General features: G+C 40.5%; 5 protein-coding genes across 7 annotated transcripts in view; 4 read left to right on the top strand and 1 right to left on the bottom strand.

The window, feature by feature from the left end:
- LOC122620553 overlaps window positions 1-8,085 on the top strand; it is a 50,113-nt gene extending 42,028 nt beyond the window's left edge. The window contains exons 2-3 of the mRNA XM_043798068.1: window positions 6,221-6,635; window positions 7,497-8,085. Coding sequence (XP_043654003.1) covers window positions 6,221-6,581 — 361 coding nt within the window. The 3' untranslated portion in view covers window positions 6,582-6,635; window positions 7,497-8,085. The remainder of the gene's footprint in view (window positions 1-6,220; window positions 6,636-7,496) is intronic.
- Window positions 8,086-8,859: 774 nt separating this feature from the next.
- Window positions 8,860-14,250, top strand: LOC122621206 (DNA polymerase alpha catalytic subunit). The gene is made up of 6 exons (XM_043798993.1): window positions 8,860-8,985; window positions 9,044-9,238; window positions 9,320-10,344; window positions 10,399-12,959; window positions 13,032-13,510; window positions 13,989-14,250. The coding sequence occupies exons 1-6, from the start codon at window positions 8,970-8,972 to the stop codon at window positions 14,183-14,185; spliced, it is 4,473 nt and encodes a 1,490-aa protein (XP_043654928.1). The 5' UTR covers window positions 8,860-8,969; the 3' UTR covers window positions 14,186-14,250.
- On the bottom strand, window positions 14,164-16,422 carry LOC122621207 (circadian clock-controlled protein daywake). Of its 3 annotated transcripts, none has more exons than XM_043798996.1 (4): window positions 16,217-16,422; window positions 15,017-15,269; window positions 14,669-14,966; window positions 14,164-14,534 (listed from the first exon to the last, which is right to left on the bottom strand). In XM_043798996.1, exons 2-4 carry the CDS (start codon window positions 15,225-15,227, stop codon window positions 14,261-14,263), a joined length of 783 nt encoding a protein of 260 aa, XP_043654931.1. In that variant the 5' UTR covers window positions 15,228-15,269; window positions 16,217-16,422; the 3' UTR covers window positions 14,164-14,260. The 3 variants fall into 3 exon arrangements, with proteins under 3 accessions (XP_043654931.1, XP_043654929.1, XP_043654930.1); XM_043798994.1 differs by having other exon boundaries at window positions 15,017-15,280; XM_043798995.1 differs by having other exon boundaries at window positions 15,017-15,472.
- A 1,969-nt stretch (window positions 16,423-18,391) lies between these two features.
- On the top strand, window positions 18,392-19,847 carry LOC122620841 (protein archease-like). The gene is made up of 3 exons (XM_043798494.1): window positions 18,392-18,539; window positions 18,606-18,630; window positions 19,335-19,847. Exons 1-3 carry the CDS (start codon window positions 18,485-18,487, stop codon window positions 19,723-19,725), a joined length of 471 nt encoding a protein of 156 aa, XP_043654429.1. The 5' UTR covers window positions 18,392-18,484; the 3' UTR covers window positions 19,726-19,847.
- A 780-nt stretch (window positions 19,848-20,627) lies between these two features.
- Window positions 20,628-22,689, top strand: part of LOC122619349 (transcription factor E2f1) — a 42,820-nt gene continuing 40,758 nt past the window's right edge. The window contains exon 1 of the mRNA XM_043796221.1: window positions 20,628-21,350. The gene's annotated coding sequence lies outside the window, so the exon portion shown is untranslated. The remainder of the gene's footprint in view (window positions 21,351-22,689) is intronic.

Here is a 22,689-nt window from a genome sequence, read left to right on the forward strand (position 1 = left end):
TGAAGCTCAATTTGTGTAACTTTCTCCACTTATAATTCATTGCTCTTATATGTATTGTTCCATGGAAATTTTTCTGTTTCCCCGTACATACTATTAAAATGTATTATTTTTTATGTCATAAATATATTTCTTTTTAGATGTATGTATTTGTAGTAGAGGACTTCTTTTTATGCTCTTTATTTGTATAGTTGGTAGATGGAACTATTCTAAACGAAAGAATTAAGCAACGAACATGAAAATGTTACTTCCTTGGTGCACCATAAAAACTTTAATTTAAATTTTAGATGTTCTGTTGTCTTAATAAAAGTTTAAAGAGAAAGAAAAGTAAAAAGCTAGAAGAAAATTGTAGAATCTAACAAAACAAAGCCCACAAAAAAAAAGAAAAACAGAGCGGAGAGCAGAATCTGCTGTCTGGCGAAACAATTTGTAAATTGCTTCCGACAGCAAATTCAATAATAACAACAGCGACGGCAGCAACTGCGGCAACTGCTGGCGACTGCTGGCAACTAATAGTAACTTTCAATCATTCATCATCGATTTCAATAAACAATTTCGATGGTCGGAGCGGAGAGACGCACAGTAGACGAGGCAGAGTGGGGATTACTCGTACTCCCCTCGAAAGAGCTATGAACGTGTGAAAGATTTGCCTCACCTCATGTTGCTCCTGCCCTTCGGCCTCCGGGATTCTTCTATGCCTTCAATTCTTCGGGGCGATGACTGGCTAAACAATCAGAGATCCATTTGGGCTTTATGATGCCCATCTTCTATTCTATCCTTCGGCCACTGTAATTGGAAATTCTCGCCGCTTACAAGTTGCGAACTCGCAAATGGATATTTGACGAGTCAGCACGAATGTCTTTTGGAACTTGCAACCTTGACATTTCGCGTCGCCCCAAGTGATCGCTTTGCGCAAAATAAAAGGGAGAACGCCCATGCTGAATATTAGAATATTTCGAGAAGCGATCAAAACGTGTTTCGATTCGATGCGACGAACTGCGCTAATCGGTTGAAAATGTCAAAAGTCGAGTCACATGATGCGATACATATTTTTATATAGACATTACTTATGCCCGAACGGCAGAATAACAGTCAGCGATCTGAAGGAACCAGTCAATGCTAACAACAAGTCGGTTAAAGTATGCCAAATAAATTATATTACCAAATACACCAAATAAGCAGGCCAAAACAAAATTGGAGTGAAGCGAAATTTTGTTAGCTTCCTCTGAAGCTAAAATGACTTCAGCACGTGGTTTCCAATTTTTGAAGTTTAAAAATGTACTTAAAAATATTTTTATGTTATTTACTTTTCTTTGCTACTACGCCTTTAACTGAAAAAGCTGTAAAGCTGAAACTAATTACATATCCCTAATTGATATGCAATTATATCGAACAGTTACTATCCATTTACATACGCAAATTTAATATGTACAGCCAGCCTGGCGGCTGTCAAACTGTAAGTGCACCATATTAAAAAGCCTTTGCCTGTAGAAATTTCTCCACGGAATCTGTGCAACTAGCGACACTTTCCATACCAACTTCCTCCGCCTCTGCTAGAATATTTTTGTGCCGTATGCTAAACAAAAGACTCTGGCAACGAACTGGAGGCTGGCACTTGCCTCACTTCGCGTTCTGCATCGCCTTTGGCTGTTGCAGATAATTGTGGCATAAAAATTGCTTTTCATTTGCCCCAAAATAAAGCAATTGTTGGGCCGAGTGACGAGAAGGGACGGGAAAGGGGAAGAAAGCCATGCGGATGTGAAACTGAGCATGTGCGGCGCTTCTTTTGTTTTCTTTCCTTTCGTTATTATATATTTTCTTTTTGCCATTTTCTGGGCAGCTGCTTAACATACCACACAAGCAGAAAGCTGGGGAAGTTCCAGACGGGCTGCACAAAGAAGATGCAACTGCAACAGTAAAAATATGTAATTATGTTGGAAGACAGCCGGCAGCTGCCTTAGATCCGCAGCTTTTAAGAGAAATTTCTATGCCATATCTATGCTCTACAGCTGGTAATATATTTATAGTATTTCTGGTTTGAAAATGTGTAAAATAAACAACGAGTTTATTTTTTTCTCCCGTTTTATGATTTATTTATGAAAAAATTTAATGGTATCTGGAAACGTAATTATTCTTCGAATTGAATTTTATGATATACATATATGTTGAATTGCAATATATAATATATATGTTTATGTTATGTTTATGTTTACTTTATTTATTTTAAAGAAATAACAGTAGTAAAAGTTGGTTTTAATTTTAACAAGAGAGAACGCTACAGTCGAGTTCCCCGACTATCTGATACCCTTTACTCAGCTAGTGAAAGTGCAGGAGTCTTCAGCACTGACAGAATCGTTAGAAATTTACAAGACTAATACAAAATAGAAAAAATATCAAAATATTTTGCAAAAGTGTGGGCGTGGCAGTTTTGGGCGGTTTGTGGGCGTTAGAGTGGGCGTGGCAACATGAATAGACAAACTTGCGCTGCGTCTATGTCTCTGGAGTCTGTATGCTTATTCTCAACTTGCTAGCTTTTATAGTTCCTGAGATCTCGACGTTCAAACGGACGGACAGACGGACATGGCCAGATCGACTCGGCTATTGATCCTGATCAAGAATATATATATATGGTCGGAAGTGCTTCCTTCTGCCAGTTACATACTTTTCAACGAATCTAGTATACCCTTTTACTCTACGAGTAACGGGTATAAAAATATTAGTACTGTCGGTTTTCCCCCTTAAGTTCTTAGACAACGGTATTCAATTTCTGCAGTTTATCCCACTGCCATCTGCAAACTCGTGTTTCCCCTCTTCGTTCAAAGTCTTACAATGTTTATGGCTTAGCCTGGCTTTTATTTGGATTTATTATGCAATTTGCTTACTTTTGCTCTTCTATTGATTCCGTTTGACGGTTTTATGTCGAGAGCATTTGACAAATTATTATGCCAGACATTTGCCTAATGCTTAGCATCGTCGCAGCGCGTTGTTGGCAATCTTGTGAGTACTTGGCCAGAGAAACTTGTTTGGTCATTTGTCAAATGTTTGACAACTTCGTGACATCAAAATTGAAATATTTGTTTGCATGCACCGGTGCTGGAAGATTGCCACATCAAATCAAATTAACTCCCAATCGGTATTAATTGCGTTGATCTGGAAATTAAATTGCCTCAGCCAAAAATCACACAATTTACCTGGCCAAAAACAAATTCCCCTTGCGCTGATCTTCGATTGGATTTAAATTTATGCGCTCGCTGAACTTGAAAACCGTCACTCAGATGCATATATATTAAAATTAAATGGGGAAGCAAACAAACATCTTGGGCAAGCCGAAATCGGCTATGATTTATTAATTTAACCGGTCTGAGCCCCATCAAACCACTTCCTTCCCCACTTCCCCTCTTAAAAAACAGGCGATGAGAATTGGGTCAGAATTAGCAACTCTTTAAGCCAATTTGGATGCGTTTTAGTAGCGGAGACCGGTGAGGGAGTTGCATGGAAACTAAGTTATGGGATTAGACAAGTGCTGACGGCCACCAAGATATCTAAAAGAATGTGTTATGGTGAACAATACACAACAGATTTAGATCTGCATAGAAGTGCATAAATGAACTAAATGAAATGAAATTGAAATCCCAAGAATGAAGAGGGCCATTGAAAAGAAGAATGTAGCAAATTGAGAAGGTTAATCGTACACCAAATAAAATGTACACCACACAATGTATTGTCAGCGTGAAAATCTGTTTCGAAAGTCATGCATTTTTGCAGCGAAAATATCATTTTAAAAATAACTAAAGTATTGATTAGCATTTTTAACGTTGCTGGCACACTAATTAAAATTTTTCAGTTTCAAGTGGCATCAAAATGCACTCTGCGGTAACAACTTAGGAGCCTATTTTCGTACTTTTCCCTGACATTACTACAAATACCTCAAAAATTAAAATACCTCGAAACAAAAACACAACGAAAAAACCCCCTTCAACTGTAAATTGTGAGAAAAATGTCGAGCAATTTTCTCACACACTTGCAGATACAGACAGTCGTCATATGTTGTGGGCCAGACAATATGAAGATGTCTATAATATTATAATTAATTATGATTTTCTGAATGCTTCAAAGCCTCAAAGTCAAAGCAAAGTTCAATGCCAAAGCGAAAACAAACACAGACCAAAAAACAAAAGCCACCGACCAAAATACATTTTGAATGCAACTCCCTGCTTAATGATATACTCATAAGCCGCAGCCCAAGCAAAATAATAAAAACAAAAAAAAACAAGAACAATGGCCGTAGAAAAGATGAACAAAATTGTAAAACGAAACCCTAAGATAATTCACACGGTTCGAGCACTTGAGCAAAGGGCATGATATAGCGAGCAATGAATCCAATAAAATCCTCTGAAAGCTTAGCAAACAAATTTAATGAATGCAATTAAGATTTTGAGCTTCGACTGCGCTCTGTCTCACATAGATATTTTCTTGACCAGATGATCAAAATCGCCCTACATCTGATAAATCGAATCGCAGGTAATGAAAAGATTAAGTGTAACCCGTTTTCTATGATGCGCTTGTATTCTAAGACGATTAGGCCCCTACAATCTCATTTATTCGGAAGTTCAAACACAAGGCAATATTATGCTAATTCGGACTAGTTACGATCTAAGTACAAAAGTTGCACTCGAAATGCATTGTAAGGGCAAGCGTGCTTGAGATTGACATCAAGCAAGCGAATTATATTGCCAAAATAATTGCTACAATTAACTCAACAATGCCGAATGCCGAATCTATCGTAAAAAGCGCAGATATCCAAACCAACCGTCCGTCATTAAGCCAAAAAGCAAGCGGCAATTATATCTTAATGCCTGCAAAATAAATACCCTTACCAAAAAAGGCTTGTTCTAAATTAAAGACTCTTAGAAATCTTTAGTTTTGGTTTATGGATTTAATATAAATTACAATAAATGTCTTTGCTCATTATTATTTGTTTTTCAGTTAAAGTAAAAAGGGCAAACGTTTCCATTAATGCTGAAATAACGCTTTAACCAAATAACTTTCGTTTCTGATTCATGGGATCGATCGTGCGTCTTCAGTATGTGGAAAAAAAGCAATGAATTTGTTATACAATTGTGTAAATATTTGCATCTCATGAACCCAATTAAAGAGATCCCTTCAAAAATCAGATGAACCACGCCACTTGAATCCCAAGTGGCAGTTAGCCATTTTTTGGTTTTCGGCTTCAGTTTCGGCTTACAGTGGATATACCCCTTCAGTGTTTGAGCACTGGGATCTTCTTACTGGCGTATTGATGTCTCATCTGGCATTCATTTTTCATCACACTTTATTTACCCAACCATTTCAGTTCGCCGCAAAACAATTATCTCGAAAAAAAATCGAGGCTGCTGTGTGTAAACTCATTTGCATATATATTTTTGCACGACAGCACAAATAATGAAAACCTTATAAATATATAGATATATATAAACTAAAGTAGCCCAAAGCGAGCTCGTCTCATAAACAAATTGATTAGCGCCTTTAGCGTTGCACCAAGAGCAGCCCAAACCAATAAAGCCCACTCGGCACACAAATACACTCGTAAACACTGATGGATCATGAATAAATTTCTGCGATTTGATAGCGGAAAACGGCTGTTGCCAACCACTGGGATCCCAAATCTGGGCATCATCCTTCCAAAGAGTTCGCAGTTGTGTGCGACCTGATGGGACACACCTCTATATATGGGGTGATCTCTTCACACCCGGCACGTGTATGGTTAGTTTCAGCTCTAAGAAAAATAAATCAATTAGCGGGCTGAGTAATATCAGCGCCCAGCCCTTGCCAATCTTCTACTTCCATCCAGGTGGCGATAACAAGATGGGAAATGTATATTGTTACCACACTTGACGTTGAAGTGGTATTTTTTAGCGGTCGTTCGTAATAACGCAAATTCAGATCAGCCATTTTTTCATACCACTCCCTTATATGCATTCTAAAAACAAATCGTAACTTTAATAAAAATTGTTTTTTTTTAATAATAACATCTTAATTTTCGTTTCACATTTTGAACTCATTTTAGGGTAATGTATTTAAGGTATTTTCACTTTGTATCTAGACAATGGAGATATATATTTCTAGTTTATTTCTAGTATATTTCTAGTTTTATGATCATTTAAGAGCTGAAATTAGCTTTACCCTAAAAAAGGCTAATTTAGAACTTTTATTTGTATTTTAGATACATAACTCCGGCAGCAGCCGCTAGTGCAACGGCAACCTCATCAACCTCAGCGGCAGGAGGCGTGGGTGGCACCAATCTGGCTGTTTATCCCACGGCCACCGCCCAGGTTTATCGCTCGAGCAACGGCCTGGATGTTCTGGACTGCGCTGGACTGGAGCACCACAACACGGCCAACACTTCCGGTCACTCAGGCAGCGGCTTCTCCCAGCGCCTCAGGGAACTGGCCGCCTCCGCCGGACTGCTCTCCCTGAAGCCCCGCCAGCCCCTCAAGCCGGTGATCAAGACGCGTGGCTCCCCCGGACCGGAGTTTCCCAAGAAGGTCACCTTTAGCGCCTTTGCCACCGTGCAGGTGGTGTGAAGGGCGTGAACAGTGGGTCTAGCATCTGTAGCATCTGTGCAGGCACAGAGCAAGGTGAGATAATAACCATTAAGCGACAATGTGTAAATATCAACCAGACAGTACGCTATAGTCGATTCCCTCGACTATCAGATATCCGTTACTTAGCTTCAATTTGAAGAATTTTATTGATAGAAATTGGCAAAACAAATAAAATAATGAATAAAACAAGAGAAAAAAATGTTATAGTCCATTTCCTCGACTATCAGATACTCTGCTAGTAGAAGTGTGAACTAGAAATTTCAACAATTTCTGGAATATCGGTAGAAATTGAGGACGTGGCAAAAAGTTGTTTTGCAAATCGATAGATATTTAAAACATGACTAATAAAGAAAAATAAAAAAACATTTTTCATAAGTGTGGGCGTGGTAGTTCTGGGCGGCTTGTGGGCGTCAGAGTGGGCGTGACAGCATTTGGACAAACTTGCGCTGCATCTGTCTCTAAAAGCTGTATGCTTAATCTTAACATTTTAGCTTTTATAGTTCCTGAGATCCTAGCTATTGATCCTGATCAAGAATATATATACTTTATATGGTCGAAAACGCCTTCTTCTGCCCGCGTTTGCCATACCTTTCAACGAATCTAGTATGCCCTTCTACTCTCCGAGTACGGGTATAAATATAGAATGTGAAGGCCTGGACTAGAAATTAAAAAACATTTTGTTCCAGATCGAGTACATTTTTTAATAAAAATAAACGTTTGAAAAATATTAAAAACATTAAAAGAATCAATGTAGATAAACCTTTTAAGAAGACTTTAAACTCAAACGCACCTGTATTCTGATTTAATATAGTTAATAATATCAAATAATTTAAGCAGTACGATTTTGCTGAATTTTTTATTGATTATTTTTCTATTGTTTTCCTTTCTTTTCAGTTTCGTCTTGCACTTGTTAACGATTATTTGTTGTTGTTTTTATATTTGTTGCTGTTGTTAAATGTTTAGCCAAAACTATGGGAACCATATACGGAAATAAATTCCTTAAAATTAAAAAAAAAAAAAAAACATAGTAAATTTTTGTGCCATGTCTGTGGCTTAAAAGAAAAATAAAACCATATAGAAATGACTAATACACCCCATAGCTGAAGAAAATACCTCAAGGATCCAAAATATCTACCCTCCTTTATCTAATCTAATCTACTTTTCTGTACATTTTTCGTTGGTAGACTGACATTTCAATACGTTTTCTATAAGTTCCTCACCCTCTACTAAAACAGTATTTTCCATATTTCCTCATCTTTCGAAAATTTTCCTCGCCAAAACACCCGAAAATAATTGTATAATATAACGACTGCAAGCGCAGAAATTCTAAATATTTACTATTAAATTGTAAATATGTATGAATTTTTGCTTATAACATTTAAACAGCAAATATAGTCATAAATATATGTATTCATGTAATATGTAAGTCTGTTTTGTGTATGTGTGTATATATATAAACCATGATTTTGCATTGATAATTATATAGGGAATGAAAAACGACTTTCAAATCCACTCAAATCTTAAGCAAAATTGCTGTATATTGTATTTAAAGTATAATAAAATATATTTTATAAGCCTAATATTATGGATAATAAATAAAATACGATTAAAACCAAACTATTGTCTTTTAGTTGGGAAATCAAAACAAAGGACAAGTACATAAAAGGGGATCGTGGTGAAGCAACATCTCCATGAGAAAGTTATTTCTCTTTTTAAGCCACTGAAATATAAAAGCTTTAGCTCGGAAATTCCTTTAAGAATGCTTTTCTAAAAGCTACAAGGTTATCACGCTAAGCTACTTTCAAATGGATTTTATTACTCTCGAGGAAAAGTGTAGTATACAAATAAATTAAGGGACTTGCCTAATTTATTTTAAATATTGAGTTTAATTTCCCGCCAAAATATAAGAGTATTTTTAAATCGCTTAGTACACAGCTCTCCATGCTAACTGTTACTGTTAACTGTCAACGAACAGTGCTGACAGATTTAGCGATAACAGTGCCCAGGGCTAACATAGAGTGTTGCCAGCTATCGATATATTCCCACCAACTAATTCAAATAAATGTTGATAACTAATATGGTTATTAGTTAAAAATAAACGGGCAAATGGGATGACGGTTATTTGACGGCTTTTATGTTATTTTCTTTTACTACGGATAGGGTCGAAAGAAAGAACTTCTTCTTTGTTACGACCCTATCGATATAATATTGCAGCGATACGGCAACACTTAACACATCGTTTCTCTTTTATCGATATTTTCCCGCCATTCCCGCTTCAATCAGCCTGCACCCCTGGTCACAAAATAAATGTACAAATCTGCAGCACAACACGGCGGAATTATAATTTAATTATTATAAACAATTGCAATGTCCGAATCACCGTGTAAGTTAATAAGATAGCACCCTTAAACATCTTCTTCACCGGAATAATATATGTCCAGCTGAACCGCGCGCCAAGCGCCAGAGAGTAGACAAAAATGGGAGGTTCGCCGCCATGGAGCGACTGCGTCAGCTGAAGGGAACCAAGAACAAATGCCAAGTGGAAGACCAGGTGGACGACGTATACGATGTGGTGGATGAGCGAGAATACGCCAAGAGGGCGCAGGAGAAGTACGGGGACGATTGGATCGAAGAGGGTAAGTAAGAGGGTATCGACATGGTCGATCAAACCGCATCCTCTGAACTTAATCATTTATAATACAAATTTCGATTTTCAGATGGTACTGGTTACGCAGAAGATCTTCGCGATTTCTTCGAGGATGAAGATGAGTACTCCGATGGTGAGGAGGATCGAAAGGACTCCAAAAAGAAGAAGGGTGTTGCTCCTAACAACAAGAAGAGACCACGGGAGACTGAAAAACCAGTAACAGGAAAAGCGTCCATCAAGAATCTATTTAGCAATGCAGTGCCCAAAAAAATAGACGTAAAGAACAGTGTGAAAGATGATGATATCCTGGCTGATATCTTGGGAGAAATCAAGGAAGAGCCTGCGGCGACGTCAGAGAAGGCGGAAAAAGTTATAGCCCCGGCCAAAATATCAGTTACCTCGCGTAAATTCGACGCCGCTGCTGCCAAGGAATACATGAATAGTTTTCTGAACAACATCAAAGTTCAGGAGCAGGAACGTAAGAAAGCGGAGGCCAGTAGCGATAACGAGATGCTGGAGCGCATCCTGAAGCCCAAGGCAGCTGTTCCAAACACAAAGGTGGCCTTTTTCTCCAGTCCTACAATCAAAAAAGAGCCGGCGCCCGAAAAGACACCTGCCAAAAAAGCAACCGAAGATGCCTTCTCCGACAATGAAATGGATTTCAGCTGTCTGGATGACGATGAAAATCAGTTCGATGTGGAGAAGACGCAGCTCAAGGAGAAGATTTCCCAAACGAAAAAATCAGCTGAGAAAACATCCCAAGCTAAAGTCGACGGGAATGCATCGCCCAAAAGGGAAACAGGGGGTTCCGCAAAGGGTTCCGAATCGGAGTCGGAGGACATAAGCAGGCTGCTAAATAATTGGGAGTCCATATGCCAAATGGACGATGACTTTGAAAAATCCGTGCTCACCATGGAGCAGGAATCGACAATCTCCGCAGATCAACAGCTGCGGTTCTGGTACTGGGAGGCCTACGAAGATCCAGTAAAGATGCCCGGCGAGGTCTTCCTCTTCGGTCGGACCGCCGATGGAAAGTCCGTCTGTCTCCGTGTACAGAACATCAACCGTGTGCTCTATCTGCTACCCCGGCAATTCGTAAGTATTATCTCGCAAATGTATTTACATTTATTTCTATTTCTATTCCTTCAGCTCTTAGACCCCATTTCGAAGGAGCCAACCAAGCAAAAGGTGACAGTCGCAGACATATACAAGGAGTTTGATAGCGAGGTGGCAAACAAACTTAAGCTGGAATTCTTTCGATCCCGCAAGGTCACCAAGAGTTTTGCCCACCACGCCATCGGTATTGAAGTTCCGCAATCTTGCGATTACTTGGAGGTTCACTACGATGGCAAAAAACCTCTGCCGAATTTGTCGGCCAACAAGAAATACAACTCCATAGCACATATATTCGGTGCCACCACAAATGCACTCGAAAGATTTCTCTTAGATCGGAAAATCAAGGGGCCCTGTTGGCTGCAGGTGACTGGATTTAAGGTGAACCCCGCTCCCATGAGTTGGTGCAACATCGAAGTCACACTGACTGAGCCCAAAAATGTGGAGTTGGTGCAAGATAAGGGAAAACCAGCACCACCACCTCCACTTACGTTACTAGCACTTAATGTACGCACCTCAATGAATCCCAAAACCTCGAGAAACGAGATATGCATGATTTCGATGCTGACCCACAATCGCTTTCATATCGACCGCCCTGCTCCACAGCCCGCTTTCAATCGTCATATGTGCGCTTTGACCCGTCCGGCAGTGGTTAGTTGGCCTTTGGATTTGAACTTTGAGATGGCAAAATATAAATCCACTACAGTGCACAAACATGACTCGGAGCGAGCCCTATTAAGTTGGTTCTTAGCTCAGTATCAGAAAATAGATGCAGATCTCATTGTGACCTTTGATTCCATGGATTGTCAACTAAATGTGATAACCGATCAAATTGTAGCCTTGAAGATTCCTCAATGGTCCCGAATGGGGCGACTTAGACTAAGCCAATCGTTTGGCAAGCGTTTGCTGGAACATTTTGTCGGGAGAATGGTTTGTGATGTAAAGCGGTCTGCCGAGGAGTGTATAAGAGCAAGATCCTATGATCTGCAAACGCTATGCAAGCAAGTTCTGAAGCTTAAGGAATCAGAGAGAATGGAAGTGAATGCTGATGATCTCCTGGAGATGTACGAGAAAGGAGAGAGCATCACTAAGCTCATATCGCTCACCATGCAGGACAATTCATATTTACTAAGGCTGATGTGTGAGCTCAACATCATGCCGTTGGCGTTACAAATCACCAATATTTGCGGCAATACCATGACCAGGACCCTTCAAGGAGGGCGTTCTGAACGGAATGAGTTTCTATTGCTGCATGCTTTCCACGAGAAGAACTATATAGTGCCGGATAAAAAGCCGATTTCCAAACGCAGTGCTGCAGGAGATTCAGAGGCCACGTTTTCAGGTGCAGATGCTACGTTGCAAAACAAAAAGAAGGCAGCCTATGCTGGTGGATTGGTCCTGGAGCCTTTGCGCGGTCTCTACGAAAAGTACGTTCTCCTTATGGATTTTAACTCCCTGTACCCCAGCATAATACAGGAATACAACATATGCTTCACCACTGTCCAACAGCCCGTGGATGCAGATGAGTTGCCCACTCTACCGGATTCCAAAACGGAAGCTGGAATATTACCCCTCCAACTAAAACGTTTGGTGGAGTCGCGGAAAGAGGTGAAAAAGCTAATGGCAGCGCCAGATCTTTCACCGGAACTGCAGATGCAGTACCACATTAGGCAGATGGCCCTGAAGCTAACTGCTAACTCCATGTATGGTTGTTTGGGCTTCGCCCACTCCCGGTTCTTTGCCCAACACTTGGCTGCTTTGGTCACCCACAAAGGCAGAGAAATCCTCACAAGCACACAACAACTCGTTCAAAAGTTGAACTATGACGTTGTTTATGGAGATACAGATTCCCTGATGATAAATACCAATATAACAGACTACGATCAGGTCTACAAGATTGGTCACAGCATTAAGCAGAGTGTAAATAAACTTTATAAGCAGCTGGAATTGGATATCGATGGAGTATTTGGCTGTTTGCTCTTGCTGAAGAAAAAGAAGTATGCCGCTGTCAAGTTGAGCAAGGATTCCAAGGGAAACCTGAGGCGTGAACAGGAGCACAAGGGCCTGGATATAGTTCGTCGGGATTGGTCTCAGCTAGCTGTAATGGTGGGAAAAGCCGTTCTCGATGAAGTGCTGTCGGAAAAGCCTTTGGAAGAAAAACTGGATGCAGTGCATGCCCAGCTAGAGAAGATCAAAAATCAAATCGCAGAGGGTGTAGTACCGCTGCCACTGTTTGTCATCACCAAGCAGCTAACTCGGACTCCCCAGGAATATGCCAATAGTGCTTCATTACCCCACGTCCAGGTGGCCCTTCGGATGAATCGAGAGCGTAATAGGCGGTACAAAAAGGGCGATATGGTGGACTATGTAATATGTTTGGATGGCACCACAAATGCTGCAATGCAGCGAGCGTACCATTTGGATGAGCTTAAGACCAGCGGGGATAAGAAGCTGCAGCTGGACACGAATTACTACCTGGGACACCAGATCCATCCAGTAGTCACGCGAATGGTGGAGGTGCTAGAAGGAACCGACGCGAGTCGCATCGCCGAGTGTCTGGGCATGGACCCAACCAAGTTCCGCCAGAACGCGCAAAGGTATTCATAATTGCTTTAACTATTATATTACTCCTTACAAACTCGAACCTAATCAAAATTTCGTGTATATAGAACCCAGCGAGAGAACACCGAGCAGTCGGAGGGCGAGTCCCTGCTCAAGACGACTCTCCAGTTGTACCGCCTGTGCGAACCGTTCCGCTTCCAGTGCGTTACCTGTAAGGCGGAGCAGCTAATGGCGACCGCATACCGTCCGGGACCAAGCAACTCCCACATAGCCGTGCTCCAGCAATGCGCGAACTCCGAGTGCCAGACAGCACCGATTCAGTACCTGGCCAGCGTCCGCAATCAGCTGCAGCTTTCCATGCGGCGGTATGTGCAACGATTCTATAAAAACTGGCTGGTCTGTGATCACCCGGATTGCAACTTCAACACCCGCACGCACTCCCTAAGGAAGAAGTCGCACCGCCCGCTGTGCCAAAAGTGCAGGGGTGGCAGCTTACTGCGTCAGTACACGGAGCGGGACCTGTACAATCAGCTCTGCTACCTGCGATTCATGTTCGATCTCGGAAAGCAAACGCTGCAGCAAAAACGTGAGTAAACACAAAGTCAAGTTTTTAGAAATGCCTACGTTATATTTGAAAGACAGCCGCCTAATACATAGAATGAAAAAAGATTTGAAAATTGAACGATTTTTCAAAGTTGGGCGTGACATCTGTGGGCGGTTTGAAAACAAAAAACAAGACATCAGCATCCTTAATCTTTAGCTCTCATACTCTCTCATGATATCCCGTGATATCGACGTTCATACGGACGGACAGGTGGGAATGGAAAATAAAAATGAAACTTTTCTAAAAGAAGTTCCAGCCTTGAACACAGAAAGTAATTCTTTATGCTCGCATCCTCACATTCTTAAGAAATTGCAGTTAAATATATTTATTCTCAAACCATAAACGTGCACACAAGTATTTCCCCTAAGACTTCTAGCTTTAAGTTTCACGGCATTTGATATCCCGAACCTACTAGAACTTTAGATCAATTTTGAAATTATATTTCGTCCATCATTTCTAGCCACCCTCACCCCGGAGCTGGAGCAGGCCTATCAACTCCTGTACGAAACGGTGGATCAGCAGCTGCAGAGCTCCTCCTACGTGATCATCTCGCTAAGCAAGCTCTTTGCCCGCTCCCTGGCTCAGATGTCCCTGCAACCGCCCGCGGCGCAGCAGCAGAACGAATCAATCCCGAGTGCTTTGGCAGATGTCGTCTGAGTGTTTAATTAACTAGCCTTTGTTATAAGTTCCAATAAAAATACCACAAAACAGATACAGATTAACTAGATGAGGTCACGCGGCGAGGAACTTCTCGAGGGGAAAGTGCCGGAAGGACTCGTTGAATATATCCGTAAATGCCGTGCTGACCAACTCGTTAATCATCGGCTTGATGAAGGGCAATCCCAGCTGCCACATGCTGTTGATCACTCCATCGGCTAGTTGGTTGAGGGGCTGTCCCTGCAGCAAGTTCTCAATGTGCAGCTCCATTCCGCCGATGCGGTCCACCTCCACGTGGACTTTGATGAGCGAACCCGGACCTCCGATGCGTCGAACGCTAGTGGTTTGACTGAGGAAGGAAATAAAGTGAGCGATAGGTTGTCGTCTTGGGAGCAGTGGAGTCAACTTTTAAGCCAAAGCTTACAACAATACTGGTGTTTGCAACACAGCTTGGGAAATATTTGCATGCAACGCGGTGCCCACCTGTAATCATAGAGGGTTAGATTCCAGTGGCCTCTTCTGTTCATCTCAGTGCCCAGCATCTTGGCGGCAAACTCGTACTCCCCCTCCAAGCTTTTGTCGGGGAAATACTGTGTGTAGACGATGCGGTGGTCCTCTGGATCGGCATGGAACTTGGTCACCTCGGATCGCGCCCATCCGTACTCGGATACATTGCGCAATATCAGACGAAAGCTGCCCAGACCCTGTGAATCACCCCGCCGCAGTTCAACATAGCCACAGTGGTGTGGGTCAAAGGGCTTGATGTTGTAGTCGGGCACACCTGAAAGAGTTGCCCCATGATTGCTCGCCCGTAATCCAAATCTCACTCACCTGTTGTGAAGTAGGCCCTCAGGTCGTTAAACACCTGCCGCATGCACTCGTTGAAATCCTCGTTCACCCTGTGGCAACGACCCAGCATGTGCTTTAGATCCGCATCCACATCGATCTGGCTGGACGCGTTTGCCAAGTGAGTGGCAAAGAGCATAGTCGCCACCAGGTAAGCCAGTAGCCTAGCACAGTTTGAGGGGCACTGTTGCGACATGCTCGTGGTTTTAGTTTAACAGCAACGGTTTGCTTAACAGAACTGTTTGTCGACTGTTAATTTCAAAGGTAAATGTACATTCGTTGGGTTTATATTGCCTTTATTGTTTTAAGTAATCTGAGTTAGTGGGCGTGAAGAGCTACCGGTATTTGTTCAAAGTGTCCTTGTCTTTTGCACGCAGATTTGTATATTAATTATTTTTGCTATTATTGATTCTTCAGCATGTTACAGTACTTTTTAAGTTCCTTAACATTGGGTACATTTCAAGAAGGAATATGAAATTAGGCAATAAAATGGATCAGTAAAACTATATGTTAGTTTATAAAGCCTTACCGATGGCTTCAAAAACTTAAATCTTCATTAACGAGGAAAGTTTCTTTTATCTCATGCTGTAATAATCATTTTCTTTATCTAAATTGAAAATACTTATAATTTATATTATAAAAAATTATACAAAATGTTTCAAGATACTGGGTGCAGTCTGATAATAATGGTATAATTGTCATCCGAATTTAGTGTTTGCATGCAATTCAAAAGACTTCCATATTATTTTAATTGCCATCGTAAAGACTTCTCCCAGCACCAAAAATAAAAGACACTTCTCATCGCAAGCCATTCAAACGGCCTCATCTTCATGTAATTCGTTTTGTAATCTTTTTGTTTGCCTCCTGCACTTGACCCCTTTAACTTAAGCTCGGCGATTATTACTGGTCTTAGTACTGCAGCAAATAAATACAAATACAGCGTGAAAAGAAAACTACAAACATGACAAATCGTGCGTTAGTATGGAGACATGGTAACAGTGGTAAACGAAAGACTTCAACAAGACACAAACTTGGGGGTGCGAACAACTTTTATTTCCACTTAGAGGCAGCCAGTCATGCAACACGGGAGCAACAACGTATGATAATATTTGGCAATTGTTCAGTTTGGCGGTTGCATTTGCAACCAAATTGACCAACGGTCAGTTATTCAACAAAACAAGTTACCTATGTATGTAGCTTCTTATTTTATTAACGTATTCGAACTCCAGAGCATTAGTTTCACTCCTAAGCTATTTACAACTTCTTGTTGTTCCGAATATACTGCAGCCAAATATGAAATTCTGGAACTCGTACGCGAAGGCGCGCCGATATTCGCGAATAATAATAGCTTTACTGTTATTTGCGCCGAATACGCGACGTGAATGAGGCGAGCTCCCGTACCCAACTGAACCACTCCAAGACCGAGGAAACCAGAGAAAAAGAGCTTCCACCAAAAGTGGCAGCAGCAGCCAAATGAGCCATAATAAAAAGCCACAGAAATAGCAGGAAAATGTTTGAAAGCCGTGATATGGCCGGGCACAAAATTGAGCTTTGTCAACTCGGCTTAGAGTTTGACACCCCCAAGTCGCGTTTCCTCATGCTCAACTTACGAAAATGAACAAAACGGTCGTAAATCACCAGCAGAAATCATTCATAAATTCCTTTAGAAATGCGTAGAATTACTCTACTGTGCGAGATGCGCCTTGGCGGATACCCATTGCTGGACTAGCCAGTTATTATAAAGATTATCTCATATAACTTTAAAACCTCTTTGAAGTTTAATAATAAGCAAAAAACAATGTAGATACGAAATGGATTTATAATTTTAGGACAGATTTATTTAAGCTCCTAATAAAACTTGAAATTGAACATTTAAATGTACTTTTCATGTCTCTAAAGACAAGTTGAACGATCTGAGAAATAAATATGCCCTTAGTCCGTCTGTTCCAAACAATAACCCATCATTGCTGGTCGAAAAGTGATCCGAATTTAATTAGGCAATGTTTATTAGGCAAGCCCATGTCCGTCAATGGGGTTTTTTGTCAGGTATCGAATCAAGTACTCACCACAGCTCTCAAGTTCATGGAGTTGAATAAATCAACAGACGTGATTGACAATCGTAACGATTGACGACAAAGCTGCCGGTGAACGAGAGGAAGATTATGTGGACTGCTTTTTGGCAAATGGATCTCACAAGGTTGCAGCTTCAGATGTTATGGCTGATTGCAATTTAATGAAAGGACAAGGTCGCTCTTACAGAAATTCAAAACGGGGCTGAAAACATACGACAGCACTTTGTGGTACTTTAATTGCGATAACAAATGGTGTGCGTAAACTGGAAATTGTGCCTTAATTTTGATTACATTTTATTACAATTTTATTACAATTACAGCCTTTACCAAAATTTTATTTTTTTGATTCTGTAACATTTTGTAATTTTATTATACCCGTTACTCGTAGAGTAAGTATAAGTATAAGTAAGTATAAAGTATATATATTCTTGATCAGGATCAATAGCCGAGTCGATCTGACCATGTCCGTCTGTCCGTCCGTCTGTCTGCCTGTCCGTCTGTCTGTCTGTCCGTCTGTCTGTCCGTCCGTATGAACGTCGAGATCTCAGGAACTATAAAAGCTGGAAAGTTGAGAATAAGCATACAGACTCCAGAGACATAGACGCAGCGCAAGTTTGTCGATTCATGTTGCCACGTCCCCTCTAACGCCCACAAACCGCCCAAAACTGCCACGCCCACACTTTTGAAAAATGTTTTAATATTTTTTCATTTTTGTATTAGTCTTGTAAATTTCTATCGATTTGCCAAAAAACTTTTTACTACGCCCACTCTAACGCCCTAAAACCGACAAAAACTGTCAGTGTTGAAGATTCTCCTTCGCACTTCCACTAGCTGAGTAACGGGTATCAGATAGTCGGGGAACTCGACTATAGCGTTCTCTCTTGTTTTTATTTAAAAAGGGTGTGGGAAGCGTTTTGTAAACTCTTTATTAATAACAAATAATAAAAACAAAACAAAAACAAATAATAAAACATTAACAATAATTTAAGAGTGAAAATATAACTACAGAACTAATAACACTTAGCTCTATACAAATTAATTTAAAATTAAGAAAGACTCTAAAAGAAGCATTTAAGGTGTTTTAAAAATATTTTTGATCATTTTAAAGTTCGAATGAAATTAGTAATTTAATTTTAAAACTTTTCAATAATTCATCTTGTAACGTAAATGCTATAATACCTAATCAGTTTTTACTAACACTGTTATACAATTTATGACAATTAGCATGTTAACATGTTCTTATTGGAGTTCAGTATTTTCCATGATAGTAGCCAATCGGTATTTTTCCCCTGCGCACAGAGGGTCATACTGTCCGGTTGCTGATTTGTTTATAGTTATTAGGCCTCAAATTTCTCGTTAACTTTAGCTATAACCAACAATAATGGAGGTGGACTTCAGTAAGGAGAACTTTCTGCTGCCGGAGTTGAAATACGAGTGTGAGTAGATCCTCGACTTGCAGGAGACCAACCTGTTGCTAAATATTTCATCACATTGCCTTGCAGACCTCGATCACACGGCGGATGTTCAGTGAGTACGACAACAACAACAACAAATGTGCCCGATGACCATGTGCAGTAGGGTGGTTCGCTATTCGTGGCTGAATAATACAGATGATAAGAAAAATTCTTATAACCGTGTTTGTCTAGGAATTTTAAACCATCTGAATAAGGAATTATATATACACATATATTTTAAAATCAATTTTTCTATATTTTCCCAAATTCGATAGTTAAGGGACTTTTAAAATGCCAGGAAAAGAATAATATCTTTCAAAAGCAACTTCCGAAAGACTTTTAAATTCATTTTTTTTTTGGTATCAAAACTGATACCAATTTTTTCAGAAAAATACAGGTATGTTTAAGCATTTGGAAAAATTGAAGACAGTCTAGCAGTTATATAGTCGTAAAAGTTCATAAAAGATTATAAATAATGCACATTTTTGTAAATTACCGCTCAGTGTTAGACAACATGTATATGAACTGGCATTTTTTCAGATAACCCTACGTCATCCGCAGTTTTTTATCTCAGTCAAAGGTTCTTTCATATATCAGAAGATAATGAATATTAATACTACTTCACTGAAAGGCAATAGTCTTTGTTTGTTTGACAAGAGAAATATACATACGTAGGGATTGTGACCACAACACCCGAAATATTTCTTTTAAATGACTGCTTAATGACCGTTGAATAAAACATTCGATTATTCTGATGGATTCCCTCCCACTTAACAGAATCCACGGATGGGGATCGTCGCTGAAGGAGGCGTTTGAACAATGCGGAGTGGCCATGTTCGGCTATATGACCGAACTGGATTACGTGTCCGTGGAGCAATGCTTTGAAATCGAAGCCCAAGGAGATGATCTGGAGGGCTTACTCTTTCACTTTCTGGATGAGCTGCTGTTCCTGTTCTCCGCCGAACCGAATTTGGTGTGCAAGAAGCTGGAGATCACCAAATTCGATATGGAAACTTTCAAGATTTCCTGTCGTTGTTACGGGGAACCATTTGAGCTGGGAAAACATCCGCAGGGCACCGAGGTGAAGGCCATCACATACTCGGCCATGCAAATCGTTCAGGACGCGGAGGCCAGCAACTACGAGGTGTTTGTGATAATTGACATTTGATCCAGCAGCGATCGCCGGGAATTAAATGTGACTGTTCTGTTTCAACCCCTTTGCCTGTCTCCATTAATCATAAGTGAAATGCCAAAAAACGATATAAAAACCGCTGCAAAAGCCCCGAAAAATTTGCAATCTCTCGTGCTGCGACTGCATCCCTTGTCGATGAGGATGACTTATCAAGAAACCACTCGATTGTGCGGCTGCAAATGCAATTAGGACTGGCTGCCTTCTCAACGGTCTGATTCCGGAATCAAGATTTACCCTTTTGCCTCCCATTTTTTTGTGTACTACTCACTTTTTTGCCCACGGCTTTGTGAATTGGCAACGTGTTGAATTCCCAGACAAGCGCCGAATTTGTTGTCCTTTCCCAGGCCGAGTTCAATGCACTTTTATTTTGCAGCCTTCAGGAGCTGCTGGGGCGATGGGTTTCATTAAAGACTTTAGTTGCTCTTCTATTTGGGATGTCATTTCGAATACAGCAGTCAGCAATGCAAGACAAGCCGTAGTCTAAAAGCGATGATGAGCTGGTTTTTAGGAACAAGTCACTTTTTAAATGATCGAAAATAGGGGGCATAAACATAACAAACTTACTTGTGTATAATGTTGATAACAAGAGTGTACAATAAATATATTAGCTTAGATCAAGTAACTTAACCAATAGCCATTTGAAATCTACCCAACGACAAAATAAACAAATATTTATTTATATTTCAATAAAAAAAAAACTTTGATTTCCTTTGAATAACGCGTTATTTTTCGATTTGGCGGAAAATCGGTATTATTAGGTTGATTTTCGCGAGACGCGAGATTATTTAGTGGCCGCTGAGCGAAGTCAGCTGGTAACACCGAGCGATTTGTTTTGAAACAGCTGACCGCGCCGTCAAAACCCAAAAAGTAAACAACAAAAAAAACATTTGCCGAGCAACGTAGCCCAGCATATGGGCTTTTGTAGTTGTGTGGGTGTGTGCGTGCAAGAGTAGCGGTATTTTTCCTTGGAACATAGGGCAAACGGCGAACTAAAAAATATACGTTTTTACAGCTGATTGATATTAAAAAAAGCAACGCTGCGGCACGTCGAGCGATACGAAAGAGCGTGCGAAAGAACAAACAAAGTATGAAGGCAAATAGCCCGCGTACACACACGCACACACAAACGGCCAGTTGCTCGATTCGCTTTAGCTTTTAGCTTTTCGAGTACGCCGAAGTTGAAGTGGCTAAAAACCCTGGTAAAAGTTTCATATCTGCTTACAAGACAACGGTTAATCGCGGTGATATTCGGCGGAAAGTGGGTGGCACAAACGTCTTTCGCCCGCCCCGCTGTTTGTTGTTGTGTTTGCTGTTGCTTTCCAATTCGCCCTGCCAATTCGCCGCACCGCTCATTCTTTCTGCAGCCACCAATTGTCATGGTGTTAAAGTGAAGAGGAAGCAGCAGCCCGTGAGCACATTGTGCGCTAGTTGTTGCCGTTTTACGCCCAGAAATCGGGCAGATATCGCCCTGCAATCCCTACCAATAGACAGGTGACGTTCTCACCTGTAATTTAAGATCAAAAACACAAAGCTAACCCAAGGGGAACTCAGTGAAAAACGTGGCCGAAAAATCCATACGAAGGCGGAATGGAAAAAATGTGGTAGGTAGTACTAGAAGTAGAGAATGTGACATGTGTGTGTGCTTGGCTGTGTGTGTGGGGTGCTGCGCTGGGCATTTTCTTTATAACAGCGGCCCCGCGAGCGAAACAGAAAACAACTGTTTTTGGGCGTGCGCCCCCAACTGCCGGCTAAAAAGTTCATATGCAAAAAATTGCATGCCGGTCCAGCTGACACAGCAGCTGCATCAAGAAAAAGACGTCGTGGGTGGAGTGAAGGGGCGGGGGAGAAGCATCTTGGGGGAAAAGGCAAGAGAAAAGGGCTGATGATAATGCGCACTTTATATAATTGCAGCTACCTGTGAGCCATCTCTAATGTTTCGTGCCTCTATCTGTATGCGTATAGGTGTGCGGGTGAATGTGTGGGTGGCAAATGGCTAACGGATTCCTGTCCGATTCCAATTCATGGGATCTCTGCGCTGACGTCACTCCAATTTCATTTGCAATCATTTCAATTTGATTTATCTCAAGTGTAAAGCCGAGCTTCAGAATACAGTGAACCCCCCAAAGACCAGAAGAAGTCAATCATTTAAATTTGCTTACGAATTTCATCTGTTTTAAGAATACGAAACTTAAAGATATCAAAAATTGAACTTCAACGTCATTTTAAATCAAATTCAGTCACAAACTACAGTGCTCTTTTTAAAACAGAACATCCAGTTAAGTAAATCCATTATATTATCAGGTATTCATATCTATCGTATTTTAAATGAGTTTTAAAATATGATTTGTAGCTATCGGTTTGGGCAAATTGATAAATTCTTTTCAAATCGATACAATTCATAGATTTAATAAGCTTTAAATTTATTTATTTGTAGTATTTTATCCATACTCTCCTGTTTCCGAATGTTGTTGCATCCACAATCGTGTTGGGTTTAAAAATGTAAAGAGCGATTTCCCACTCATATGATTATTTCTTAGCATCATTAACTTTATCGTTTACATAAATAAACACAACGCTGATTTAACAAGAGAAAAAGCTACAGTCGAGTTCCCCGACTATTAGATACCCGTTACTCAGATATTGGAAGTGCTAGGTTGAAATTTTAAATGTTCAAAACAAAATTGGTTTGCAGGCGTTAGAATAGGAGTGGTTAAAATGTTTTTGGCACATCAATAAAAATTTCCATATAACTGAAGTCGGAAATTATTTCTTCTACCAGTAACATACTTTTCAATAACGAATATATTCTTTAATTCTACAATTAGCGGGTATAAAAATAGCTGTTGATTCATATTACTTTTCTGATAGCCCCAATAAAGAGACCACTATATTTTTATATTTATATGTTGGCGTGTTGCATGTCCCGAGAATTCATGTTAG

The sequence above is a fragment of the Drosophila teissieri genome, chromosome 3R (assembly GCF_016746235.2).
Source record: "Drosophila teissieri strain GT53w chromosome 3R, Prin_Dtei_1.1, whole genome shotgun sequence".
Lineage (NCBI taxonomy): Eukaryota > Metazoa > Arthropoda > Insecta > Diptera > Drosophilidae > Drosophila > Drosophila teissieri.

What these genes read in the sequence shown, in the direction of transcription:
- LOC122621207 (XM_043798996.1), bottom strand. Translation starts at nt 15,227, where the DNA reads ATGTCGCAACAGTGCCCCTCAAACTGTGCTAGGCTACTGGCTTACCTG. An exon ending in GAGGGCCTACTTCACAACAG is followed by an intron (nt 14,967 to 15,016) that starts GTGAGTGAGATT and finishes CAACTCTTTCAG; the next exon opens with GTGTGCCCGACTACAACATC. An exon ending in CTAACCCTCTATGATTACAG is followed by an intron (nt 14,535 to 14,668) that starts GTGGGCACCGCG and finishes TTCCTTCCTCAG; the next exon opens with TCAAACCACTAGCGTTCGAC.
- LOC122620841 (XM_043798494.1), top strand. Translation starts at nt 18,485, where the DNA reads ATGGAGGTGGACTTCAGTAAGGAGAACTTTCTGCTGCCGGAGTTGAAA. An exon ending in GCCGGAGTTGAAATACGAGT is followed by an intron (nt 18,540 to 18,605) that starts GTGAGTAGATCC and finishes ATTGCCTTGCAG; the next exon opens with ACCTCGATCACACGGCGGAT. An exon ending in GATCACACGGCGGATGTTCA is followed by an intron (nt 18,631 to 19,334) that starts GTGAGTACGACA and finishes CCCACTTAACAG; the next exon opens with AATCCACGGATGGGGATCGT.
- LOC122621206 (XM_043798993.1), top strand. An exon ending in GGACGATTGGATCGAAGAGG is followed by an intron (nt 9,239 to 9,319) that starts GTAAGTAAGAGG and finishes TTCGATTTTCAG; the next exon opens with ATGGTACTGGTTACGCAGAA. An exon ending in ATCTGCTACCCCGGCAATTC is followed by an intron (nt 10,345 to 10,398) that starts GTAAGTATTATC and finishes CTATTCCTTCAG; the next exon opens with CTCTTAGACCCCATTTCGAA.